This window comes from Psittacula echo (genome assembly GCF_963264785.1).
Source record: "Psittacula echo genome assembly, chromosome: 4".
Lineage (NCBI taxonomy): Eukaryota > Metazoa > Chordata > Aves > Psittaciformes > Psittacidae > Psittacula > Psittacula echo.
This window is the reverse complement of record NC_137738.1, coordinates 51259807-51281752: the sequence shown is the minus strand read 5'-3', so window position 1 is coordinate 51281752 and position 21946 is coordinate 51259807. Positions and strand designations below refer to the sequence as shown.

General features: G+C 37.5%; 1 protein-coding gene across 2 annotated transcripts in view; it reads right to left on the bottom strand.

Annotated features, from left to right (window-relative positions):
- PTPRK (protein tyrosine phosphatase receptor type K) overlaps positions 1–21946 on the bottom strand; it is a gene marked incomplete at both ends in the record, with an annotated part of 410302 nt that overhangs the window by 59668 nt on the left and 328688 nt on the right. For both annotated transcript variants that reach the window (XM_080614674.1, XM_080614675.1), the window contains 3 exons: positions 10829–10865; positions 13208–13481; positions 20543–20648. In XM_080614674.1, the coding sequence (XP_080470800.1) occupies positions 10829–10865; positions 13208–13481; positions 20543–20648 (417 nt within the window). The remainder of the gene's footprint in view (positions 1–10828; positions 10866–13207; positions 13482–20542; positions 20649–21946) is intronic.

Below are 21946 nucleotides of genomic sequence, written 5' to 3'. Positions count from 1 at the left end.
CACGTGGATGTAAATCCCTGTGTAAACATTATGGCTCAGTGATTCCAAGCAGAATGGGAACTAGCTGACAATCTTTCTAAATTTTGGAATAATATCAGATACTAAGCCCTTCAGGATTAAATCTTTATGAACTACCAGAAGCAAGAAACTCTAAAATGCTGAGAAAATCTGTTTACATCTGCAGAAAATGACAGCATGTTGAATTACCAGGCCTTATAAAATTTGTTACAAAATTCTAGGGAATGCATCATTGTCACTTCAAAACACAAATGACAGTCTCAATTCAATAAACTGGGAAATCAGAAACAGACCAAGGATTAATTTGAGATTTGCTTGACTATGTATTTTCTATTGTAATGGGTCAACAAAACAAGCAGACAAATCAGATAATCTGGATAGTGTCAGTGTACACAAAAATTAATGTTCACGTTAAAAAATGCCTGCACTTCTGCAAATGAACTGCCTTCCATATGTTGAGGAAATTTCAATGCCACTTACATAATTGTAGAATCCTACCATCTCTCTTTCTCTTATGGAAGAAAATCCATTCACTGTCACCTTTTCACTGTCATTAAAAACACGGCTGTAATAGCAAGAATCAACTCCTTCAACAGTTCCAGCAAATAGTCAAAAAGTTTGTTTTCCTATCATTATCTAATGGTCCCAACAAGAAGATATACATTCAGAAAATGTTTTTAAAAATGTATCCTAGAATCATAGAATAGTTTGAGTTGGAAGGACCCCTACAGATCATCTTGTCTAACACCCATACAATGAGCTGAGACATCTTCAACCAGATCATGTTGCTTAGAGCCTTGACCAACAGGACCTTGGAGTTTCCAGGGATGTGCCATTTACCACCCCTCTGGGAAACCTGTACCACTGTTTAAAAAAATATGATTTAATTCTTCCATAAGTAGCCACTTGAAATGGCAAAGTCAGAAATACAGTAACACCAGTGATGGAAAGAGAGTGATTATGTTTGTTTTTCATCAGTACATAAGCAACATCATACATTGCTGCAGAAAGAGGGCCATTTTCATGATACTGTAAAGTGCACAGATATAATCTGTTTCACTACCATATTCATCATACAGAACCATTCCGATTTTATTTGCATGTTAGGACGGCATAAGTACCTACACTGCCTGTGCAGAAAATCTTCACATGTAATTTCCCACACTGATGGCACATAACTGAGGATTTGCCTTAAACTTGCCCATTAACTATCTCATTATGCTACCTCTGAGCTTTTCTCTGCATTTTAACCCATAGGATCTGCCCATAGAAACTGGCCTTGGGCAATCTGTTGTCCAATAAGAGAACTATGTCTGGCATAACTGGACATCCTGTAATCTTGCTCCAGTGTTGACAACATGACAGCAATTTAGGAGTGCAGTACTTAATCCTGCAGTTTTATGGCAGCAAAGGAGTGAAAGCAGTGCACTGAAAATGGCTTGGATGCTTGATGCGGAGACTATATATATACATATATACACTCTCCAAGTTTTGTAGCCATACAGAGTGGCAACAACTAATGCACAATAGATGTTTACTTTTGTTTGAAGCCAGAGGTCTCTTATTTCAGACATACTGCTTTAATGTCCTAAATACTATACTGGCTTTTGCTATTCCCTACATAACTTTGTTATTAACTGTGGTGTTCTGAAAAAGTATGTTGCTGAAGTAGCACTGCTGTTCTCACAAATTTCAGTAGTGTATTGTCAGTACAGTAGTACTGCCTCAGGATATTTTCCACCACAGGACGGTTAGACCAGGACCTCTTTTTCCTCTATGCTAATGGCCTTGCCAAACCACTCGTCAGAGAGGCTGAAACAGTCAATAATATGTACTTTTCTTACATATGTGTGAATAATCAATACTCAGTCATCAGCAAAGAGCAAGTAATAAGTCAGCTGATACGGGACCTTTGATTTAATGTTCAGGTTAAATATTCTGGCATCTATATGGTATTGAATGCAGTTACCTTTCCAGTTGACTCAATGAAGCAAACATTAATCAGAAGTGGCAAAGGATGTAATCTGTTTTGTGACTTCCTTGACGCTAAAGGGTTCTGGAAATCCATTCTGATCAAGAACCCTAATAACTGTGAAGTGTATAGAGAGTATTCACAGTGCTTTTCAGACTGCTGAATTGTCACAAAAGCCTCCACACATTTCCAAAGTCAACATCTTTGAAAACCACCTACAATGGTTGTAATTCTGTTCCCTATGCTTAGAATTTACCTGGCTACAAAAATCTCCTAAATTTAATCTCTTTCATGCCTGTAACTGCCTCCAGCTCTGACAGACAGATGTGAGATAACCATGCTATTTCTAGAAAGACTGTCCCTCCTGCGATGTCCATTTGCATAACTTTCTGGTCAGGGTCATTCCAGAAGCAGTGTGGTTAGCACACAACTTCCCATTAGAGCAGAAAGCAATTTGAGATCCCGAACTTCAGAGCCATTGTCTCAAACAGCTGACAAAGCATCAATCTCTGTATTCAAGTAATTTGTCAGCAGTGACAATCAACCATACCGACTTGCTCTGTAACACTTCTGGCAGTGTTTAGGAAGTGCTACTACACTTGGCAATGCTGCTCCCTGTTTCTACATGACTAGCGGTAGAACTTAGCACTCTGTCAGAGTTGACAAGCAAATAATTTAATAAATCCTTGTAATGTTCATGACAACAAGGTGGAACTTCTTTTCATTTAGTTAAGTGTTTGATTAGATATAGAGAAGATCAGTGATGCTTACTTTAGGGCTGTAAACCGTTTTCACAAAAATTCAATCAGCACTTTTCTGGTTTAGATGTTGCTGAAGTTCTGCATTCTTTGGGCATCATTTTTTTCTGAGACAAAGTCCTGTTTGTCCTTTCTATCCAGATGCACAGTGAGCAGCTTTATTGCTCAAAAATATTTTGTCTTCTATTCAAAATATCTCTCTGTTAGGCGGCTGCTAATGCAAGGATGAATAATTGCAAGGATTATCACCTCTTTGCTAAGGTGTCACACACTGATGTAGCATTTTGCTTTTTGTAGTTGGACTGAAGCAGCTTTGACCTTGAGGATCAATTTTTCTAGCAGTTTTAAACATGACCTCAAGACCTTTGGCTGCATGTGAAGATGGTGAAGCCTACTTCCCGTTTACCTTTTACCAGTCCTCCAGCATGTACTGTCATTTCTACCCTGCTTTCAGAACTGCTCGTGCAATTGTTCTAACCTAGGAAACATTTAAAATTATTTTGATTATGTAAAGTTAGTTTATTCTGGTGAATATAAGTGAGACCACTCATTTGTAACAGGGATACCAATGAGCTGCTGACAGGCATTCTTCTACCAGCTCTGTGACCATTAGCCATACATACTCTTCAAGAATTTAATTTTCTATCTGTGTTGGCTTATGTGTGATCTACCGACATCACCTCCTCATTATAAACTATCAATCACATCATCAATCTGCCGCATAAATGATTTTTACTTCATCAGTGCTAAGTTGTAGTGTAGGATGGAAGCTGCTACTATTTCAACACTGAATGCGTGCATGATGTCTTCTGTAAAGACTGCATCAGAACTACGGGAGAGTGACGACTAGCCAGGGCTCAGAGCAAACCACCACCTACTGGAGTGACATTCAAGTTTTCACTAACACTTCCAAAACAAGCTGGGACTTTATTTACAAAATTCCAAATCTAATAAATGTATGCATATTAAAATCTCCCAAACTAATGCACCATTTCATGCATGACTGTATGCGACCTCATTGGTTTGACCTGTAATTTCTGTTCTGACACTAACAACGGTAGCAAGACACTGGTATGTAGGGATATTTCTAGCATTAGGAACTGGTCGCTTTATCAGGTATAGAATTCAACTTACAAGTCAGTGATACATATGGCAAAACCTACCCTGGACTGTCAGTGTTGACATGCCAGCTAATGTGGAGAAAGTGTCATTCTGGCTGAAAACTACTGACTGGATGTAGACATAATTAGTAATTCCTAGAGATTCTTTTCTCCTCCTTTATTTGAAAAGGTGAAACAGCACTGTCCCTTAATAGGGCTGCTCTAAAGCTCCACTGCTGCACAGAGAAGCCAGATTCTTGTCGTTTCTGGGCCAAACATGCACGCGAGATCGTCTGTGACAGACTGTTGGAGGCAGCAATCTCTGCCTGTTCTATCACATGCACTCTTCTACACCAGGCATTGCAAGGGGCCATTTTATCCAATAGTACAGTTAATAAAAAATGAAAGTAGACATAGGTAGTCTGTGTTAAAAGGGGATAACGAGTCCAGCCCTATCAGGTGATGATAGGATTTACTTTCTTTAAACACTTATAATTTTGCAATAAAAAAAAAAAAGAAGGTAAAGACATAAGAAAAAGCAAGTAAGAAATGATGAAACAACAGAAAAAAAGAGGAGCTAACAAAAACCCCAACCCAAGACACTGCAGTATTAGCAAGTGAACAGCTTAATTCTTAATCTATTATAAAGGGAATCAAGGATTTTTCTATTGATTTAGATGTATAATGGGTTTTGTAAAAACAGTAGATTTCTACATTTATGTTTCCATATTCTCTAACAATGAATGAAAAGCATTTGATGCACATAATTCCTGACATAATATTCATAATAGCTGAAGAGACCTAAGAAACCAGGCACCTACTAAAAGAACATATATGTTAAGATGTTGATCAGGGAATGTATCAACATTCATTCTCTAATATTTAAATATAAACTAGAATCCTCTACCTGAATTCTTACTTTTAAGATTTGTATTCTTTAGGAAACCTTTAAGGTTCTCAAGATTTCAATCTGTTTACAGCAGCTGAACAAGTTAATTTATTAAATACCTAGACCAAAAGAAATACCAAACCATTTCAAAATCAAGAAAAGATAATATTTATTATATCTTTGGATGCAAAATTTCTTCATTCAATGGCTGATTAAAAAAAACCCAAACAACAACACTGAAATGCCTCATTAAGGTTTCCTCTTGCAAACTTACGATTTTAAAAAAGCTAACTTTCATAACTAAAATAAATTTAATAAAAGAATAAAATAAAAAAATAAAAGAATGTTTGCATGTAATAAATTCATTCACTAAGAAATGTATTTAAAAACAAAGTCTTCTAGTAAAGCAATTAGATTTATTATTGTACTTACTAGATTTACAGTCCTTTTCAAAACATAGTACTAACCCTATATTCCTGGTGGCTTAGGAAAGGGGTTGGAAACATAAAAATACTTCTGATCATAATCATTTTCAAATACAGTCAAAATAAATGGTTCAGCTCAGGCAATGTCATAAGCACACCCTTTGTTTCCTAGAGTTGTCAAGTAACAAAGAGAAAAGGGTACTTCTCTTTGGTGCCTTATAATAAAGAATGGGAAACATTCTCTGAAAACTGCTGTCCCATGCATATCAATCATATAGCTTACCAAATAAATGCTGCTGTTACATTATATTCCATTTTACTCAAATAAAATTTTGGCCATTGAATTCCATGATTTTGTTATTATCTACAAATATATGAAAATACCCACATTATAGCTTTTGTGTCTGGAAATCTGGAGGTGTTCCTCAGTTTACTACCTTTTTTATAACTACCATCAAGTATTCCATCAAAGAATCATTCAATTTTTTATTTACAACTAAAGGTATCACTTATCAGAACTACCATATGTGGTTGCTCAGTGAGCCACTGCAATTTCACATACAAAAGAGGAAAATACGCCATGCTAATATTATTCTTCCATCTTTGGAAAGCTCAGCAAATCAGTTAAAACCTCCTCTTTGTGAGATAGAAGACATTATGCAAAAGACCACTGAAGTTTAAACTTATTAAATAAATATCTTTTTCCTATAAATGACTGGAAAGAAAGATGTGATTTAGGCAACATCTGCATCCGTCTCTAAATTCATATTGCCAGTTAGGTCTCCAGTGACTATTATGATGGTACAACTAAAGTCATTGTAGGAACATTGATCCAGCCATAACAACACTGAGAGAAGTTTTGTTTCATATACATTTAGCATCTGACATCTTCCCTTTGTTTGGGCATTAATCAGTAACAGACATATTTGAGCATCCTGCCAGGACGTGATTCGACTTTCACAAATTTCCCTAAGAGAAGAAACATCATCAGGAACAATTTCAAGGAAATAATTATGGTCTAGACAGATTTATGACTTCTAAAGACCTAATCCAAAGCACATTAATGTCAGTGGAAGGACTCCCATTGACATCAAAGGCCTTTGGATCAATCCCCAACTGCTGTGGGAATGAATTCAGAGCAATAATGATGGTGGACTAAATGCACACTTGCAGTTGAAATGTTACCACCCAGACCTTTTTATTCCTCAAATCAGATTAAAAAGTCATTTTCTGCTATTTCACAATTACTTCCAGATGCTCATCATCTCAAACGGCATTTTTATCCATCTGTATGAACCAAACGTGCACAGAAACAGAGAGGTTCTTCTACACTGCCTGAACTAATAATATAAATTAAAACCACAAGGGAAAATAATTTTGGAGGTGATGAAGTTCATGTTATAAATGCAAATGGGAAACCTTGGGCTTCTTTTCTTCCTTCTAACTACTTTGGGGTAGAGCTGCCAGGCCCACCACCTCTTTATTTACTGCCAAAGTACATTCTTTCTGATTCAATTTTCAATATTTTTCTAGTCTCCTAAAGAAAAGAAAAGAATACATGTAAATCAGTGTAACTCTCAAACCTGGCAGCCTACAAACTGTCAGAAATGTCAGCTCCATATACTCACTGCTTAGTAACAGCTCTGTTGTCCCTTCTGTCCTCTTAAATGTCTATTTAAATGCCAAATAATTTGAAGCATCATTCTTTTCTATGTTAATCTAGTTTCATTCTCTTAGCAGTTGATAACATTTTAGACTGTAAAATGAAATGCCGTCATGTGTGAGTGAAAACCCATTCAAAGTTTCACACAGTCCAAGATGTGACTGATCAGTCATAAACATTGTGTTTTACTCAGAAGTGCATGCTTCGAGAATCACGCGTCTTTTATTCACACCTCTATCAATGCTTTGGTTGAGTTACCATGCACTCATTGTGCTATGAGCATGTTATGGACTAGTTGAACTCTGCCTTACCAAATTAGTTTTAGAACTTTTGTTAGAAAATTATATGCAACACTTTTTTTTGTCAAATAATGCACATTTCTTAGCATAATTCCATCATCTTTCCATTCCTAATGAATATCTCACCTATTACCTATCAGTCTTTCTACCCTTTTCTGCACTTAGAAAACAGGAGTTTTTAAATTTTTTTTCTCCTTCTTCAGTTACTATGTGTGGGATTATTAGTGACTGGGTAACGCTCAGAGCTAGATTCAAAAAATAACGAGGCAGAGAACAATTGGTTTGTTTGTGGGTTTGTTTTGTTATGGCTTTGTTTTTTTTTTTTGTTTGTTTTTGTTGTTTTTTTTTTGTTTTTGTTTTTTTTTAATTGATGCTGATCACTTGTTACTGAGAGGATCTGAATGGGAATGGAATTCAGGTTAACAGAGGAAGACAATATTGGCTAAAAGCATCCAAGGAATTAAAAAAGTTCACAGCTCATACATTTTCTGGGCTATACATGTAATGGAAATGGTGCTTTAGGTATGTTCTACCCACCACCTGCATGACAAGAAGATATTTTTAACCTAGTTTTCTAAAGCATCAAAGCTTATGTGAACAGACTGTGCAACTTTCATACCCTCTCACCACATCTAATAACTCGGGACCTCCTTGGCTAATTCAGTCCAATCTGCAGAAGGACAAAAGTCATAAAGTCATTAAGGTCTTACAAGCTTTGTGGAAATAGGTGTCCAGATAAAGGGGGAATCCTATTATTATCCTAAATCATGGCCATCAAAGAATCATTCTGGCATTCATACTTCAGCTGCAAGTACACAGGAACTGCTCAGGAGACTACTTTTCAATCTGGTGCTGTTCCAATATTTTCTTCCACGAAAAATTAACTCAATGTATTTTAATACACCAGACACTAGTAAGTCTCTCAGCTTACTGTAAAAACACTTTTTTCAAGACACACCAAAAGCAGCAACATACTTCAGTCATGGTTTGACACCATCTTTTAGATGAGTTCACTCTTCAGTGCATTTTGTTATCAGAAGCGCATGAGAACACTGCACCTGGAATATATGGACTAAAAAAGTCTGAGCACTTCAATTTAAATTTGCTGACTTTCATTAGTTTGACGCCAATAAAGAACTATTTCATCAGTTCTCAAAGGTAGGGAATGGGAATCCATGGGAAGGGTACATGCAAAACCCTTATGTATTAAAATCCATGTAAATTCTATTAATAGGAACTGCCTAAGCAAACAGAAAATTGCTCAGGGAAAAAACACTCTAAGAAAGTTAAATTATCAAGATTATAATTTCAGGGATACGAACTTCTCCATCACCAAACCATGACATTACTACCGTATTTTTTCCCATATTGACATCTCATCAGTGTGAATATACACAGTAAATTAGACCTGATGTTTGAATGAGATAAAATTAAAAAGTACCTTTGCAGGTAATACTGAACTTCACCACCAGGGAAATCTTTTCTTGCTTTTACATGCACCTTTAATGTTATTTCCCCCTTCCCCAGCTCTTTACGATTTTTAATGCCTTTTCAAAATGTTCAAAGCAAAATCCATTGTGTCCAGCTGTAGGCTGCTTCAAGTCATGTGAAATGACACAGAACTACAGAACGACACACTGCTTTTATAACTGAATACAAAGTTTAGACAATTTTACGGATTTTAAAAGGGTATGCTAGCTTTAATGTGGTGCATTAGCTAAGGTGAGGCAGTCCTCTTTTCCCTATAAATATATTACAAATGTAAGCTGATGTCTCCCAGGTCAGTGACTCAAAGAAAACTTACACACTATGAAAAAATCAGCACAACGAGATGAACATATACATACGCAAATATGTTAAGTACACTTTTCTTCAAGTACAACAAATCATGGTATATTTTTACAATGAAAACATGGGAAAAAATTTCAGTGTCAACTTTTAAAACATGGTTTAGAATACCAGTGTAACTTATTTGAGAGGTATGAATGTATGACTTTGAAGCTATGATGCCCTATTAAATGCCTTCCTTCAGAGCAAGAAAAAGCCTTTGTTCCTAAAGTTGCCTCCTCCCGCATTTCACATCAACTAAAATAAATTCAGAGAAAACATTTTGGGTTTTAGTTCCACATTCAAGGAATATAGTACTGATATATAAGGCATTTACTTCAGGAAAACTTGTCCCTAGCCAGAGTGGCAAAGGCAAGATTTATGTCCGGATGGTAAGAAACCTGCTACTCATTTCGCCCTTCCTTCAGACTACAGCCATTGGGGTGAATGTGACTGTTACGGCACAGGGAGGCATAAAAGCAACCACCAGCAGGACTATTGCTGTTGTGAACATTGCTTTGAGATTGGTGGACAGAGTACAGTTAAGTAAAAAGTAATTTCCTCATAAGACAGGTGAATTCTTTCCCTGTTTTGCTCTTACTATCCAGAAAATTCATGATGAGAGTTCACCGCTTTCTCCTTCCTCAGTCCTGCAATAATTTAGTTTTTTTCTGAGCCTTTCAAGACTATCCCTTGACTCACATCCAAGCAATACATGCTTGTGGTACATAAATATTCCTTTATACAAATGTATCTTAATTCAAACATTTAGTCTTGCCAGGGAAACATAAGAAAGATAATGCTGACGTACTTTTCACAGAAGACTTAGCTCACAGTTTTAATTTCCTGTTTTTATTAGCTTACCTCACTAGATGAAAATTTAACACGTGTTGAGAAGTACATTTTATTTGCTGGCTTCTCAAGAAAATGCTTGGTTGCTACACCTCATTAGAGGCATCAGCTTTTAATTGGAACAAGTTTTAAATTAAAAGAAGTGATTAATAAAATGGTGCTGATGTGCTGCTACAGTACTTTAAATTGCTGCTTGCTCATATCTGAAGTTGTTTTTATGCTGAGTATCAATATGCAATTAGAAAAGACAACATAAGTAGTGCTGGGCCTCTGCAGAGTACTCTTTCAGCACTTGTAAAGTCCTTTCTTGCTTATGCTGCTGAGGTCTATCAAAAAACTCTCATGTTGACACAATCAAGCAAGCAGAATGAATGGCTATAAAGATAGTCAAAGCAAAAGATAACAATAAGCAGAACAACTAAGTCCTCATTTGAAGATGAAACAGCAATTTTGAGTGAGCAGTATGTGATTAACCCACTGCATGTGGGGTCAATATGATTTATTCTCATAGCTACGCATTCAGTCTTAGCCCTGGGCCTCCCTTGCCATCAAAGACAGAAGCCTTCCTCAAATCAACCCTCCCCTATGTCTAGCTAACATTCAGAGCTCGCTCTTAGGAACATTAACTATCATGTCCTTCATTTAAATTATTTCCACCCACCCCTGCTTGGAAATAATTGTTAGCATAACAGACAGTTCAATCAAGTGCTCTTGCTAGTCTCCAGTCCATCTATCTGCTGCTTGCAATGTTCCAGCAGCCTAAAAGCAGACCTCAAAAACCACAGAGGAAAAAAAAAACAACACCACAAAACCAAACGGGTGCTTATTTTGCCTAAATCATGAGTATTGCTAGAACGTTATTGTTTTGGCCCAAGACCAAAGAATAAGAATCAGTAGACCATTACATTTTAAGACAATCAAGTGGCTCAAAATAGAGGAACAGTTATGGCCTTGTTTCAAACATTTAATTCAAATGTCACATTTCATTAAAAAAGCTACTTTGAGTGGAAGGACAAGTCTCTTACCTTTGGTAGCTATGCGAACACACTGAGTTTTGGTTTCCTGTTGAGGACGGAAAAGTAAAGAAAACAGTTAGATCAAGTTACTTTCTCTTGCCCTCCCTGCTCCATAAATTCATCTTAAGATCTGCTGATCAGCTGGGGCAACCCAACAAGGTGGCTCAGGGCTCAGGACTTAGCAGGAGAGGAAGCTGGGAGATTTTGCCTTTGAAAACTAGATGAAACTGAGACATAGATCTGTATTATTCAGGATAATGATGGTAACAAAAGGTGCAAGACAGCCCAAATGTAGCAAAATTTCAGAGTATTAAAATCTAACAGAAATCATGCCATAAGAATACATAGAGAGGGTACAGTGAAAGAAAAAAGAAGGATTGGTGCTCCTATTTATGTCATGGCATGGAAAACTTGAGCCAGTGTTGATCTCTGAGAGTAACATGCAGTAAAGAAGGTACATTTGTTCAGCTCTGTCTCCAAACTTGTCGTACTGCATCCTGACAGTCTTAAACAGAGTCACCTGATGCACATTGAAACATACTCCCTTATGCTTCTGAGCACAGAATGAGCACAGAAGCAGCCCAGGGACTCCTTAACATGACACAGTTAATCTACAGCCTATATAACCTGCCCAGGAAAGACAGTGATTTGACAGTGATGTGCTTCAGAAGTTGCACATGCAAAGACAATTTATATGTATCCTACTTTCCCCCTCCTCCTTCAGAAGTTTCATCAGCAATTAAAATAAAGAAACAGAGAAATGACTTGTTTATGCACAGTTTGGACAACTTGAACAGATGAGGGTCAGTCACAAATGGGCTTTCTGACCTTTTTGTACAATGTACAGTCATTTTAAAGGCAAACATACTGAAATAGCATAAGGTTGAGTGAGAGGATGCAGCTGTTGTATTAAATAACTCTAAACAATATTATCATGCAATTAGAAAATATAATAATGACTGTTTCATTCTATAAAACATGCGCCCTCAGTCCTCCAGCCCTCAGCACTCCATCCCTGAGTGCATCCCCTGGGATTCTCTCTCGAAGATTCTTGCACAACAGGCAGAATATGTTGGTGCTATTTTGCAAACACAGCTCATAAAGAACAAGCAAAGTTGTGAATTGAGGCTTCCCATAAGTGTTCCATAAAGACAATTTTTCAATCTAAAATGAAAGCCCAGCAAATTTTATCAAAACAATCTTACTTAATTAGCACTCTTCCCAATTACTGGGTTTACTTGTCCACTTTTGGTCAAAATGCCTGTGAAGATCACAGCATAACCCTCATCACAATCCTACAGCATATTTCAGAGCATAATTTACTTTACTTGATGCTTTTGGTGCTCCAAATAGTTTATAGTAAAGCAACTGTTTAAACATTCTGCAGCTTAGAGGTTATCTTACAATAACTAGATCTCTGTCCTGGAAGAATGCAGTGCAAAGCCCCTCAAACCTCCTCCCAAATGCCTGTAGGAACAGAAATCTCATCCAAAATAGTAAATTATACCAGAGAAAAACATTTTAGAATTAAGCTCAATCACAAATTGAAATCAAGTTAAAGTAAAAAACTTCCCTTATCTTCTACTTATCTGTCAAAATGGAAAAGCCAAAATAAAGATCTATTTCTGTATTTATATTTTTATTTTACTCTTCCCTCTCATTTATTTCTTGAAGAATGAAACAAATTACCTTGCAATTTAGTCTGCTGGAAGCCAACAAAAGCAAAGGGAATTATTTGTAGCAGGTAAGGGAAATATATATGAGTATCTAGCAGTTACCTTTTATTTTGCTTTCTTTGCTTCATACAGGTCTATAGGTAAGAACTAAAAAGAAGGTATGGCCTCTTCTGTCAGACAAAAAGCATCCAGTTCTCAAGCAGCTCCAGTACAGTTTAATTACCTCCTCCTTTGTCCCCATTTGACTTGATGCATATGCAATTTTCATAACCATAGGTAGAAGGTGAGATTTTCTTTGAAAGACTCCAAGGCAAGGCTGCCTGTTAACCAGGATTTGTTCGATCACTGCCAAGACCCAAATGTAAGGATAGGTAAACACAGCTGCTTCTCCTTTCTGATGGGTCTGGTGTGAATAGCAGCTATCAGTCTGGCTGTCCTTTCTAGTTACTTTCTGACCTGCCTGGACACTTCATATAGAGATTCCTATGGACAAATGACTGCAATTTCCTATAGTTTTCTAAACTATAAATAAAAAATTCACACAAGGATGGTGTGAAATGTGAATGGCACGCTGGCATGCTGTCACAGCATGGAAGGGATTAGAGCCATGTCACTGCAAACACCTACTACATCCAACTCCCAACAGTCCTCTAATTGTCACCATGGCCATGTCTTTGACTCCTTACAGGAGAAAGGTGTGATTGGCACTTACCTTCTCGACACTGCTCATGGCCTGGAAATAGATGTTGTAGCCTTTCCGAGGAGCCAGCGGCGGGTTCCAGAAACCCTGGTAAGTCCTGTTGTCACCCACAGTAAAAGGGACTGGCTCTGGCAGGTTTCCAGGGGGCAGCTCAGCAGCAAAGTAATACGGTGACCCTCCGCTAAGAGCAGTCTGATAGGTGACGGGGATTTGGTAGCACTCCATGGCACCCGTTTCTCGCTTTGTTCGATGCGGGTGCAGTTCCTCAACAACAATCTGGTAGGCACTGGTGAGACAGGAAAACCAGAATAACCTTAAGGTCACCTGCTAGGGTCAAATCTATAGTCTCCAAAAAGACTTATTATTAATAATTAATTAATAATAATTAACTCAATTGCTTTCTGTAAATTTAAAAAGAAAACGAAGAAAAAAGAAAAAGACAGCAGATGTGTGGATCTGAAACAAAGGCTTGAAATATAACAGAGCTATTTAATTCAGCCATTGGAAAGAAGCAACATTCTTTTTTCTTTTTTCAGGAGAAACAACAATGCAAATCCATACAACAATAACAACAATAATCCTTCTAACAACAATATCTATTTTTCTTTTTTCTAATGAAGAAACCCAGCAATGAATCTGATTTTAACCTACACTAGATTAAACTCTTGGCTAATTGGAAGCATCTGAAGTTAGCATCTTCTTTTGAAATTATATTAGATAAAGCTGAGCTTCAAGGCCCAACGTAATGACTACCTCCAGGTTGTGCCTGAAGCACCAATTTGCAGTTGTCATATCATTAGAGACAGAATATGTTGACAGGCTTCTCCACCTCTTGACCTTGCTGTGGCTTCTATCTTGGCTCAGAGCTATGCAGATCTAAAGTACAAGTGACATGCTGCAATACAAGCACAGATGGACAGAAATCTGTCCATTTCACCAAAATAGACTGCCTCATTCCTCTACAGTTGTCAATGATAAAACATTACAAATTGCTGAAGCAGATGGCATTTCACCTATTAAAATGCCATCCCAAACTCCCAATACCACTCTTGAAATGGTCCATGGCTTGGTCACTTTTCAAAATCACCTGCTCAAAATGGAACAGGTAATTATAATTATTCTTTTTCTTTAGGGAAACTACCTAACTGCAGGTTGTTACCAACTCATTATCAGCTTCCTCTGCTGTGCAGAAGTACAGAACTTACATACTGAGAACAAGAGGCAATTCTTCAGTTCATATATTAAAAAAAAAGGACATGAAAAAAGAGGGGTTTGGGTTTTAAGAACTATACATACACATACACACATATGCACAGATGTGTATACATGCAAACAATTTCTCATTTATATGCAGATACATTTGAAGACCTTATGAAAGATTAGTATGAAAATATGCTTCCTCATGTAGACAAGACCTGTCAATTCAGACAAGACCTGTATTCAATTCAGCCAGCAGAACAACCTGTCTTGTTTTTTTTTAAAGCTGTCTAAATAAAAATAGTAAAATGGAACAGAGTTCTCGTAGTGCCAGTGCATTGCTGCAGGGACTCCGAAAGGCACAGGAAAAGACAATCCTCCTTCTTTCAGAACTTATGGGGCAGCATTAAATTATTTTGTCAATTTTCTTTGCTACTACTGCCCAGAAAACCCAATAACTGTAGTGGCAGAGATGAAGTATGATACTGGCGAATGGAAGAGAGGAGAGAAGAAAAAATAAGAAATTAGTTTCATGTCTTTCTTGAGCTGAAAGAAGAAGTTACCACTCCCTTTTCCTAGCACCTAAAACATTAAGAAGGAAAGCCTCTTTCTTCCCTTTCAAAGTGTTTAAAAGGAATATACAAGGTCACCTCATTTTTGAAACTCCAGATAAAAAGAAGATAAACAAAAAAAATGATGGGTTAGTTCCATGGATCTCTATTTCTCATAAACCGTCTGTCAACTGAGCCTGGTTGTAAATCACCTACTGTGGTAAACTCTATGTATTAACCATGTCCCACTAATGTGGCCTGCACAAGACCCCCGAACACCCAGAATATTTCTATGCTTCAAAATTAATGTACTAGCAAAATCCCCTAAAAGCATCAATATTTCACAAACTTGTCAGGATATAAAGTAATAAAAAAAATAATTTTTGTTTATAACATCCAAAGGGAAGAAATTACTACTGGCACTGTCATTCTCTTCCTGGCCTGATTGTGGACCCAGGCAGGGTTAAAACCACTGCTCCCAAACTGGGCAGCCAACCAACTGGTGAGTCCACAGACACCGCATCTCTGCTCCCTCCGTTCTGCAATCTTCTCTCATGAGTTGCCAAAGGACTGAAGTGCCAGGAGAGCAGGAAACTTGTCATCTGTGACACCTGCCAACTTCAGAGGAGAAAGACAGCAGGGAGAGCAGAAAGGCAGACAATGCCTGTGCATGACAGAGGCAACTGTCCCCTGGAACAGCCCAGTTTGTCACACTGCTCAGAAGCAGAGCTCCACCACAGCTACCAAATTAAACAACACCCTCTCTGCCCATCCCTCCTCCCCCCCCCCCCCGTTTTATAGAATAAAGGGTAAATGAGGTATCTTTTCTTTAAGGGTCAAGTCTCTTTGGAGACAAAACCAAAACAAAAATCAAAGATGAAGGGCATGAGTGTTATAAATCAGGAAAGTCTCTTTCAATAGCATTCTTTAAAAACACGCAGTAGTTTTCAGTGTGATAGAAAAGGTATTGCAAAATTTTAAGCATGAAGTGATAAAATGTGAAGGTTCTGACAAAATTTCAAATGAAAGCAATTTACATAAAATGTTTCAAAAATAATGCTTCTTGGGTCCCTACATCTGTAAAGCTACAAAATGTGGAAAATAAGAAGTAGATATACACATTGTAGCCTTCTGCATTTGTACAGTCACTTTAAGTTAACACAGTCTTCAGAGTCTTTAGAGTCTCCATAAAGTCTGCAAGGCTTTAAGTTTTTGTTTGGGGAGGTTTTGTTGTTTGTTTTGTTTTATTTATTTATTTTTGTTGTTGTTGCTTGGTTTTTTTTAATATTATTTTGACAAAGCATTTTTTTTTTTAAATGAAAGATGTGCCTATCCGTGTGGGAAAGGGGATCTGGCTGAATTTTTCATGCAACATTACAGGCTAACAAGACATGGAGGAATACAGTCATTTACCTCTGGGCCCTTTGTGATACCATCTGTTTAAACCCATTTACTAAATGGTATAGGGCCCCAAAGCAGCACTGTTACTCTATGTACTCATAATAGTGTTCAGAAAGGACACCCTGCTGTAAGATGTGAAGAAAGAAGCTAAAGTTAAATTTGCAACTTCAAAAGCAGGGTATTCACTGACTGCACATGTGGTCTGTTAGCAGCCTATAAGTGAAAGTTTAACTGTGTACTCTCCTTTTTTACATATTAATAATTCTAGCTTCAATGATCTTACATTTGCTACACACTTTTTGTGTAATGGTGGGAATTCAATTATTGAGAAAGCTTTCTCATGACTGGTGCTAGGGGAATTCCTACAATAGCATTTTTTTTGTGGTCTTCTCATACATCAAGGAAAGAATAAGAGAGAAATAAAGAGGGAGAAGGGAAAAACCTAGATGACAATATTCCTTCCCCCTGGTGACTAAAATAAATTCTAAGCTATTCTGAAGAGTAATACAAATTTCAAAACTTGCTACATAAGTTATTGGGATTATAAAGGCCAAACAGTCACCTAAGGCAGCCATGTATGCAGAGAAAGACATAGCAGGTAAAGAGCTCCTCAGCTGAGATTTTTGCATGAAGAAATTATTTTCCATGTCAAAACCAAAGCCTTTTTTTACTTTTTTTTTACTCAAGAAAATCTGCACAGTATCTCCCTATTGACCAAGACAATTACAGACAGCTGAAGGAACAGATCTTCCAACAGATCTTCCTTTTCACCTCTCACTAGAAATTCAGGTTTCCAAAGGGGTATGGCAGTGAAAATGTTGTTTGTACTTCAGGCTTAGTGATGACAAAGCATCTTCTCCTTTGACAGGTACCAGACTGACTGAAAGCCCGAGTTACAACCCCAGCTCTTGGAATCCTGACTGACAACTAAGTTTTAGCTGCTTCCTGCCATGGTCCACTTAATTAGTCTTGTCGCAAAATGAAAACAACCTGATTTTGAATATTGAGGTGTAAGAAACCTTTACCAAACAAATAAAATTAATTTCATAATTAAAAAGTTGTCTATCCTGATTCTGATATACAGTGTTTGTAATCTTCATCTGCAGTAGGATTTGAAAACAAAAGATTGCTGTTCTGGTGCTCGATTAGAATCCTTCAGAAGAACTACAGCGACAAATCACATCTTCAAATGAATCAGTGAAGCACCATTGATTCTACTGACTGGTATCACATCCACAAGATTGATGGTGAAACGGTACATGCTTCAGAGTGAGCCTGAGCCATGCAGCCCTGTCTCCCTTTGCATTTCTAGTTTGTAACTTGGTTTAAAACTTCAGGAGGCCACAAAGAATGCTAGAGATTACACGGTAACACTTGACAGGGAAGATATGATTAGCATAATGTTTAAACTGTGATGACTATGGCATCTAGTGTCTTAAATAAATGATTGACAGCTGCATATAGATTACACTTGAGTTAAGAAAAATCCATTTCCGGGGGCGGGCTGTACTGATGGAAAGGCTGAAGTACAACAAAATCTGATCATAGTATTTTGTTTGTCAAAGCAAAAGAGTATGAGGCTAAGCTTTATTATTATTACTACTATTATGATTTATTTTTTCTTAAAACATGGACATACTGCTATTACATAAAATGATCTTTTGACCATCTACAGCTCCACGGATTAGAGCACTGGGTGCAAACAAACCTTTTCAAAAAGCCAACTGTATTCTTCAGTGTCAGGCTGAAAAAGAGCATTTGAGTCTCTTCTACTCAATCACAGCTGCAGGCATGGTGATGCATTTTTTCCCACCTACCTACTAGCACTCATTATGGCAGCAAGCCAGCTTGTAGTGGAAACACAATCGCAGTGTGGATGGAGTAAAGCTTCACTAAAATGCATCATAAAGTTTAGCAAAATGCATTTAATCAATTCAGAATTAGTGTGCTACATTTATCTTCCCTATTAAGAAGCTGCTGAAAAATACCTGACTGCAACATGCGTCAACTTCAGGAAAGGGAATGGGACCATGTCTTCTACATTCCCCTGGAGAATGCTTCTTATTCCAAGTGAAAAATAAAACACCTGGTTTGCTTTAAGAAAAAAAACCAACAGCTCTCCGGTTATGGTAAAGGACATATTTCCTTTGCCTTTTGATGTTAGAATCTCTCAGGGTTTAGAAATTAATTAAAGTGGAGAGAAAAGATGGGAGACAGAAAGAGGAACGTATGCTTTTTTGAGAACAGACTCAAACAACAGTTATTAATACTCTATCAAACTATCTATTAACATTTAGTACATAGATCCTTTTTGCCACCTTCGTAAGTGCTGTAGCTCATGCTGTAGTACTGAGGATGCTGCAACGAAAATTGAGAGAATATACATGAGGTGGTGTGCTGTAGGTTTACTCTGCAGTGAGTTACCTGCCTGCCAGCACAGTGCTCAGAAAGCAGCACTCCCCAAGCTAGGTACGAGTAATCCTCTAGCCACATCCCATCATGCTACCAGTTCACAAAAGAAAACCCCCAGGAAAGAAAAGAGGGTTGTGAGACTGATCCCCCTCAAAGTGAGTGGTGGGACAGAAGGTGGGTGCCTGCTGCTGTCTGCATAAATATGCCATACACCAATTGCTGTAAAGAAGATGTGCACCACTGTCAGCAGATCCCCATGGTGTCTGGCAGGCGTGCTCTGGGAAAACCTGTGCATCAGCCTCCTCAGGAGACCACGTACAAGACTGAAAGGATTTGGTATGGTATAGATGAGAGACAGATACCACATTTCTCAATAAGGGACAGCTTTGGTTACGGCCAGCAGCAGGACACCTGGAAGTCTTTAAAAGCACCTACAAAGGTGTGTAGTGAGTTTAAGCACTTGTGTAACTTGGGAGCATTTTCAGATCGCAGGATTGGCTTCTGCTGTATCAATTCAACAAATTCCCTATTTTAGGAATCCAAGTTCTGTACTGGATGTAGTCCTGTCCATTTTATCATTCCTCACACCCCAAAAAATCCTAGGTTTGGTCCAGGTCAATCTTTCAGAAACTACGTATTTCAGAAATGCATGTGGTTACTATTTATGAATATAAACCCCACCAGCATCTCCTATAAAAGGGATGACTTCAGATTATCTTCTATGACAGAATATAAATAAATAACTTGAGCATATCAATCATAACGGTGACTATATGACATGCATATAAAAATGCTTATAGGTACGTGACTCATCCCTACAACATCCATGTAAAACATGAATTTTTCTTAGTGGAAACAGACTTAAGAAATAGTTTATTTTCCTATTAGGGAATATTAGGGCTCAGGCACATTACTTGACAGCAGTTGAGCCACAGTAACCGACTTAATGTAACACAGAATGAAATGCATCAGCTCGCATTTCTGTAAAATGTCACAAGGGTAAGAGCACAAAAAGGTTCTGATGTTCAGTAGCTAATTAACCTCCAATTAGTCAACCCTGTCCCTGAATATTGCTGATGCAGCCACATCAGTAAAACACAAATGCAACCAAATAATATCACAAAATTTCTGCACTAACAAGTAGAAGCAAAGAGCAGGATGCGGACTAATCTTTGCAAACAGAATTAAATTATCTCTCAATAGAGTGCAGAAAGGGAAAGACCCCTCAAAGTTAACATAAATGAAACACTTTAATATGATTATAGGACACGGCAAATAAAATTTAATAGCTTGCTACATGATTTCTAGTAAGAAGCACTCTGAGAGGAAAAAGGTCAAATAGTTTGTATTCATCACTATTATTCTCTCATTTCCTCTGAGCTTCCAATTTTGCAATCATACATATATGCTATAGAACAGCTGATGTGAAGCACTGGAGAAGAAGTGTTATTTTCAAATCCACTTTCTGACAAACACCTTTCAACCTCATATTTCAGAGACACTGTGAGAAAGTAAAATGAAACGATAATGGATAGGAGATTGGTCCTGGAGACCCTAAATCAAACAGGACAGCCAGCAGGATGATTCAGGTCATGACTATTAAAAAAAGAAACAAATCTTTTTCATTACAGATCTATTGGCAAGCTCATCCTAGCTAAGAAAAACACCAGTAATGTCAAATGAATGTCACTTGGAAATGAACAGCTCCCTCAGCTTCCATACAGCACATAATTAATGCAAAAAAACCTATCTTGATTATTCAGGGTTTTTAATTTCTTTTTTTTACCTGATGGGTGCACCTTTGGCCTGTGCTGGTCTCAAGAGTACAGTTATTGTAGTAGCAGTTTCATTGAGAGACGCATCGACTCCTTCGTAGTCTGGTAAAGTGGGAGCTGATAAATATTGAATGGGAAGGAAAAGAATAAGAAACAAATCAGTGAAAGCATTTTGAATTTTCATGAGATTATGGCTGCTTGCAATATAGTACAAAGCCACAGTCTCCACCAGCCACTTGAGTCTTTTTTAATGATTTTCTAGTCAGGCTCAATCTTTTACTGCAGCATGAATGGGGACTTCACCAATAACTGACAACCTTACTGCTCCCCCTCAGACCATGGTACCTATCAAGTCAAACAGGTTTATTCAAGGATAGAAATAGAGGGGGGCAGTGACTGCTGAGAAACCCTGAGACTACAAAATCTCATTTTGGCTTCACTATTTCTACCTTACAAAGAACTATAATCACCATCCTGAAGATCCTATCTCTGACACCTCTCGTTTTCCTTCTCCAACAATTTAAGAACCTTTTACATATCATTTTACAGGTCAAAGGAGACCGTACCAATACCAACTCAAGTGCAGAAAAACTGGGCTTGGATAGACATGCATCTGTTGACCAGAACTGTACAGGGGAGTCTCTTCGCATGCTGATTTCCTCATCCATTTCTAACAATGCATGGTCAAACTGCTTATTCATCAGCTTCTGAACCACTGCATTCTTCAGCCCAGCATATTACGAAAAAACAAGATCAAAGTCAAAACTTGAAGCAGTTCAGAAACTGATTCACTAATGAACTGGCTGTCAGGTCTTCATGGCAGCAACGCCCATGTTGTAGGTTGGATGGCTGGTGTTGGTGATTACTTCAACCATCCAACTTTATTCTGCTGCCACAAACCTGTTACAGTCCTTACTGGTAATATTGTTGCTGACTCCAGCTCTAGCACAAGGAAGGAAAGAGATTTTTTTGTGATTCAGAAAATAATAGATTTATATTAATTATTAATCTTTAACAAGCTTGAAAACTATCTGCAAGGTTGGGGGTTTTTTTATATATCTTTATATTGTTAATGATTCCTGTGTATTTCAAAATTAATTTTTACAAAAAAAGATGCTTCCTAGCAGGACATCAATCATTTCAGTCATAATAATTTTACAATAATATATCAATAGATAGAAGAGCACTGAGAGATTGAAAGCTTTGCTTCATTAGTCCCAGATCTGAGATGAACATAAATATTACTCTTATTTCAGGAAATATTATTTTCTAGAAACAGTGTTCATTTAATGTTCATTTATAAATTACTGTTTACACTATGTTCACTAGGATCTCAGCAACTACTTGTAAGCTTGTTTAAAATGAGTAATTTCACTCCTCATTAAAATAAAGCCAGCATTTCCTGAAACACATTG